Raw genomic sequence first — 6,619 nt, 5'->3', positions numbered from 1 at the left:
CTCCACTGCCGCTGCCGCAATTCGCGCAGCAAGGCACGACTGCAGGGAGAGCTGGCGGCGCTCCCGAGCGAGCCAGCAAAGCCAAGCCGGCATCCGTGAGACTCCGCTGAACACGACGGCGGCGATGGCAGCAGAGAGCACGTGTGAAGGCCGCGCGGCGCAGCTGTGGCGGGAGGTGCTGCTATCCCCATCCTCGCGGCGCGAGGGGGCCTCTTGCCCACTCCACGAGTCGCAGGTGGCCGGCTCATCGCACGCTGCGCTGAGGGGTGCTGCACACACAACCGTGGCTGATCGACGGGGCCGCCAAGCGCGTGGGCGGACGGCTGCGGGAGGGATAACGGACAGCCCTACCACACGCCGCGCTGGCGGGGGCGTTCGGGCGAAGCGAGCCTCCGTGCCTTCGACCACGCTCTCTGAGGCTCCGTTGCTGCCTCTGTATGCGTGGACTACGCCTCCCACATACGAACTCTACCACCTTTGCGAGGACCTTGATCGCTGGAAGAGCAGCGCAGCTTCGCCTGCCCACGTATATCCGGCGCAAGTGACGCAGGGGGCGGGGACTCCACTCGAGCACCGACGCCGGCGCAGCGACATTGTTCGTCGGCTGCGCCGGGTTGGGCGCCTGCACGCGATACCGGGTCTTCCACAACTCCCTCCTCTTCTGCTGAGCCGTGACCGTGCAATGTCCTCCGCGGAGGTGCATGATGGCGCTGTGGGGTGCCCCAAGCGCTCACGTCAGCGCGGACAGCGCTTATCGCCGGCAGACGCGGGCAAGACCGACACGCTGCAGGTGGTGTCAAGAGCAGACAAGGCGTACAGCATGCTGGATGACGGGGACATGTCTGTCGAGCAGGAGGACGTGCTGGTCGGCACTGTCTGCTCCCTGCACGACTACTGTCACTACCTCACCGGGTGCGGTGGCCTCGAAGATGGTGAAGCTGCCGATATCGCGGATGAGGTAGCGCATCTCTCGCCGTCGCACAAGGGCCAGGTCACCACAGATTCGCCCGCTTCCAGCGGCCGAAGCGCACACGTGCCCGAGACAGCATCCGACCGCGTCAGCGGCGCGGCAGGTGTCTCGCATTGCGTCCCTGCTGACGCCGCCGCGGCTGCCTCATCGCCGCCGTCCTTCCCACCGCCGAAGATCAATGCACCAGCCTCTGCAAACATGTTCCGTTTCACGCCGCCGCTGTCACGGGGTGCGGAGACGACAGGCCGAGGGATGTGTTCAACGAGCTTATCGAAGCGCTGGCAGGTTCTGGGAGACGACGATGGGGGCAAAGCCGTTTTACCAGGATCGGATGCGCAGCAGCGGGTGCGCAGCAAACGTGGCACTGCCACTGCAGGTATCCGTCCGCACCGGCTGTATGAGGACGTCGGCCACCAGTACTGGAGCCGCATCGCATCCAACGCGTTCCTCGAGGAGAAGGTGCGTATCTGTCGGTGCTCGCACGAGCCCAGCAGAACGACCGCCGCCTTTTCCTCTGCGCACCCGCCGGCACCGCCGCCACGCGTACACGTCGCTGCGCCTATGCCCAGGCGTCAAGAGCAAGCGGCACATCGTCGACGCGAGCGCGCTGCACCGACAACAGACGCGGGGGTGTTGCCTCTCTCGTCGACGTCTTGTGCCGCCCTGTCGCCGGCGGCGTCCGACGCTCTGGGCGTGGGCTGCACCGCAGCAGCCCTATCTGCGTCGCACAGCGTCGGTGTCTTACTGGCGCACGAACACGAGTGGACCTACTTTAGCGTACTGTTCCACACCCACGCTGCGCAGTTTCCGCGGAGATCGGCAGAGTCCGCTGCTGCGAGACTGGCTTCCCACCGCAGCCTCGACCTCTCGTATGTCTACTGCTTCCTGGACCCGCCGTGCCGCCTGTACACCGAGGAGCTGGAGGAGTGGGCGCACGCGGCACGGGAGCGACGGCGCGAGCGGGAGTGGGTGCGCGATGGGCGCCACATTCGGCATGGTCCGCCGCCGTCGCCGTCATCTGCTCACGGCGCTCCCGCACGGACTCACCCGACTGCGTCACGACTCGGCCGCGGCGCAGAAGCCTCTGGTCGTGGGACACTCGTGGCCAGCGAGCCTCTCTCCCCAAGCGCGGCGCCGATGGCGAGTCCACACACGTGGCTTGTGTATGTGCACCCGGACGTGGCACTACAGACATTACCGCGGCTGTGGGCATGCGCCTTTGGGGAGGACGCGTCAAACAACAGCGGCGGCGGCGGCGGGTCGGGGCAGGCGGCGTTCGAGTGCGGCACGACACGGGTACTGGATGGCCGCCATGAGGTGGATGGCGACTGCAAGGAGTGGGTGGGAGTGAATGGGGGTGATGTCGGTCTGCCCTCGTGTTTCTATGCGGCCGTGTCGCAAAAACGGCGACGACAGGCGGCTGAGGTGGAGATGGTGTGCCGCTATCTTCTGCCGACGACGCCACCGCCGCGCAACGCGTCCTCTGCGCTGCTCGTTCACCCGGCCGAAGTCCCCGTCCGTGCGCGGGCGCGCTCTTGTGGCCGTCCAACAGCGGCAGCGTCGACCAAAACTTCCCCAGCAACGACTTCTTCGACGTCATCCACGGCGGCCGTGCTGAGGTCTGACGCGGTCCCACAGCGACTGCCCACCTCAGCAACGGGATTGCCTCCCGAGGACGATGGACACGGGCAGCAGCAGCAGCGGCAGGAGCTGGCATGCTCGCTGCTGGTGTCGCCACTGCCACGCTGCACGGACCTTATCAAGCAGCGCCGCTGGCTGGGCAAGCCGTTTGTGCTGGCGGAGGAGCTGAAGTACGGCCGCGTGGTCAAGTACAGCCACGCACAACAGGCGGCGCCGCGCGTGGTGTGACCAGCAGCAGCAGCAGCAGCACGCCCCACGCGTGCTATGCTTCGCTCGTCTCTCGCTCTTTTCGGGGTGTGCGATGGGGGCATACCGCCGCCTTACGTGTACCTGCCGCACCCTCCTGCCGCTGATCAAGGCCCGAGCAGGCGTCGAAGGGTGGGATGACGGTGCGACTGCTGAGAGACAGGCAGGCAGACCGAGACCGAGAAGGTGGCTCGGATTCACACCATTCCCCCCCCCCCGCTGCACCTCTTGCCGCTCCAGCAGTCGGGCCTGCTTCACTTTTCCGCACACACATATATATATATATATAATACTTGCTCTCCCTGGCTATGTCCGTTGGACACTGCTACTCCTGCTGCTGTGCGGCGACGCTGCAACACCGACATTCCGACGCGCACGCGCACGAACAGTCATGCGCTGCTTGAGAAGCGGAGAGAAAGGGGGGCGGGGAGGGTGGACAGCGATGCTGTTCAGTGGTGGTAGCGCTGCTGCCACGCCACAAGGTCGGCCTTCGTGCCCGCCCGCTCCCTCGCATTGACCTCTTACAGTCCTTTCTGGGCCGCGAACGGTGAGCTTCCTCTCCTGCCGCCTCCTCTTGGCTTCTGTCGCCGTTGCCAAGGACACTCATGCTGTGCAACACTCGCCGTCGACAGGGATGAGAGCGTGACCGTGATGCTGGCGTTCTTAGCGCGGCGGATGAAGCGCGTCTTTGTGAGCTTTCTCCCACATGCTCTTCCCCTCTCGTCTCCCCTCAGCCAGGAGCCTCGCACCGCATCTCTCCTAGTCTCCCCACATCAACACACGCAGACATCATCACCATGGCTGGTGGCAAGTCGTCGAAGCGCGTGAAGCTGCGCACAAAGATCGCGCGGAAGCAGCAGGCTCAACACGCGGCTGGCGAACATGCGCCCTTGTCGAGTGGCCTCTCATCCTCTCCGCCGCCGGTCGGTGGCGCGGGCGAGGCGAAGTCAGCCCTGCCAACGGAGGTGGATCGTCAAGCGGCGCTGCACATCCGCGACGCTCTGCGGCAGCGCCAGGGTCGCACCGGACGTGCACCAGCTATGAAGGTGAAGGAAGCCAGAGGTGTTCGCGCCACCGCTGCCGCCGGTGGCGCGAAGCGCAAGCTGGCCATGAACGCGAAGAAGGACAAGCCTTCATCGCAGCGCACCGCGGCGCTGCGGCGGGCGACGGTGCTGGAGCGGCGCCGACTCATGCTACCGCGGATGTCCGCCGCGGAGGCGCGGATGGCGGTGGCGCAGGAGGAGCTGCAGCTGTTTGATGCGGTGCAGATGGTGCCGGCGTACGCTGAAGACCCCTTCGCTGCGGTCATGCAGCACCTGTCCGCCACGATGGATGTACTGCAGCCACAGACGCCAGACGTCGGCATCGCAGAGCGCGCTGTTGGCGCGGGACGCCGGCACTGAGCGTGTGCGTGCGCGCGTGTAGGCCAACGGCCACCGCTATCCCACGCCCTCCTCCCCCCGCTTTCAGCCATTCTGCTGAGCGCGAGTGCCGCCTACGTCGCGCGCTCTCTGATGTGTTAAGTTATGTCAAGCCGAATAACGCGGAGGGTTGTGTGCCGCGATCGAGGGTGGGCGTTGGTGGACGTGGCCGGGGGGTGCGGAACGACTCGCGGCGCGCCCGCCCGCCCGTGCACACAGTGAAGTGGCGCACCGCGTACAGGGCGACGCCTGCCGGAGGGTTGTGTGCAGGCGTCGCCGCTGCCGACTAAGACGCTCAGCACGTCCAAGTAAAAGTGAATAGATGAGGGCAGAGGGAGATGGGGGGAGAGGGGGGGGACGGGACGGGCGGGCGGGATGCTGCGCAGCAGGAGTGGTTGCTGACCCGCGACTCATCCAGCAGTGTAAAGCTGTGCACATCCGTGGGTGTGGGGTTTTCGACGGGGAGTGGGGCTGATGGACCTCGCACACGCAACGCCTATTCTCTCCGACATTGCCCATGTCATAGCCGTCGCCATTAGCCGGCCGCCCCCGCTTACCTACGGATAGGCAATTCGGGCAACAAGCTCTGCCGACACGTCGCCGCAGAGAGGAGGCCCGGGGGAAGTGCGAGCACTGCTCACACAACGCTGCGTTGTATTTCGAGTGAGCGCTGCACACCTCTTCCGTACTCGCCGTACAAGTCTATCCTCTACACCCCCCGCCCCACTGCCGCTGCTGCTGTCCGACGCACCAAGCCGTAGAAACACTCGTGCGTGCTGTCGTCGACATCAGCCGTGCTGCATGCATACGGAAGTACACAGGCATGCGTATGTGTTTGAGCCCATGTACGCGTTGCGCGTCATCGGACACGACTCAACGTCTTCCCCTTCCTCCTCTTACATCTCTCCCTCTTCCCGCCTTCGTTGTCCATCAGCGGCGGATGCGCACCGGATGCTGCTGATCATCTATCACCTTGCGGTGTGCGTGTGTGCGTGAGCATACACGCGGACATCTCTCCTGGTTGTGCTCAGGTCTTCTCTCTGTTTCACAGCTGTCAGCTCTCCGTCCCCCCATCCCCCATCCGCTTTACGACGCGATCCCATCCACACAGCGCGGCACATCCCGCCTGGCCACCGTTGGCGCTGCCGTAGTTTATCGGGGCTGTCCATATCCCATCTCGACGCCTTTCTCTTCGTCTCTCTAGCAGTCAGCGACTCGGGACATGCCGTCTGTGGCGCCTCCCTCGTCCACCGGGTCACCGATGGCGGCCTCTCAAGCGCCGTCGCCACCGCGTGACGACGCCGCCGGCGCTTCGCCCGGCGCAGCACCAACGGACTGCCTCTCCTCTCCGCTGACTGCGCTGGGCCGTAAGACGGAGCCTGGGTCATCGCCCCTCGTGCATCCACGCACTGTCAGCAGCAGTAGCCTCGGTGGACCCTCCGGGGCCTCGGCGATAGTAGGCGGGATGCGCAGAGGTAGCAGCGCCAGTGGTAGTGGCGTCGGGGGTGGTGTTGCGCGCGAGTCGATGACGCTAGGGAGTCCCTTGCCTGCGGCACATCAGCAGGCTCGGTGCTCACCGCGTCGCTGGGAGGATCGCAGTGGATCGCGACCGGCGGCAATGCAAGGCCCGGTCAGCCCTGCTCTGTTTTCGAGCGCCGCTGCGGCAGATGCTCCCTCTGCTCTTGCCGCGACCACATCCGGCGCTGTCTCTCTGCAGACGGGAAACGCCAGGCCCAGCAACGATGCTGCAACGCCGCTTGTCAGCTTCTACAACAGCCAAGACGGTGACGCAGGGCCGCCAAGCTCGTCGCACACAGGCGCGCATCGGACAACGGCCGGGCCAACGCACGCTGAAGGGAGGGATGTGGCTGGAGCGTTCGCTGCGAATCTCGCTAAAGTGGACGTCTCCGTTACGAGCGGCGGCTGTCCTGCAGCGATGCGACCTTCCTCGCACACAAGCCCGCGCGCTCCACAGGATGTGCCAGGCTGCGTGAGCGCCACCACCTCCGATGCCGCGTGCACTACGCGCTCCTTGACACAGCCGATGTTGGCGGCTGCACCAACCTTGGCAGCGACGGCGAACTTGTCTGCCTCGCCCTGCAGCTCAACAGTGTGGTGGGCACCCACCACGCCGCCGTTTCGGCACTCGCCACAGGTGCGCTATACGGGTCACAGTACCGACCCCATCGGAATGGGCAGGGCTAGGGGCGATCGGCTCTCGGTCACCCTACCCGGCTCCATCGCGGCGGGCACCGCAGCTGCCAGTGAGGCGGCAGAGGGTGTAAAGCCGAGTCAACGGTTGACGGCGACGCTGTCTTCCTCGTCCTCGTTGCCATCTTCC

General features: G+C 65.7%; 2 protein-coding genes across 2 annotated transcripts; both read left to right on the top strand.

Moving 5' to 3' along the window:
* Positions 1-682: 682 nt before the first annotated feature.
* On the top strand, positions 683-2,839 carry LMXM_02_0490 (conserved hypothetical protein; the record flags this gene model as incomplete). Its single annotated transcript, XM_003871598.1, has 1 exon — positions 683-2,839. One exon carries the CDS (start codon positions 683-685, stop codon positions 2,837-2,839), a length of 2,157 nt encoding a protein of 718 aa, XP_003871647.1.
* An 815-nt stretch (positions 2,840-3,654) lies between these two features.
* Positions 3,655-4,260, top strand: LMXM_02_0480 (uncharacterized protein; the record flags this gene model as incomplete). The annotated part of the gene is made up of 1 exon (XM_003871597.1): positions 3,655-4,260. One exon carries the CDS (start codon positions 3,655-3,657, stop codon positions 4,258-4,260), a length of 606 nt encoding a protein of 201 aa, XP_003871646.1.
* Positions 4,261-6,619: the final 2,359 nt, after the last annotated feature.

The sequence above is a fragment of the Leishmania mexicana genome, chromosome 2, assembly GCF_000234665.1.
Source record: "Leishmania mexicana MHOM/GT/2001/U1103 complete genome, chromosome 2".
Classification (NCBI taxonomy): domain Eukaryota; phylum Euglenozoa; class Kinetoplastea; order Trypanosomatida; family Trypanosomatidae; genus Leishmania; species Leishmania mexicana.
This window is presented reverse-complemented; position numbering and strand designations above follow the sequence as displayed.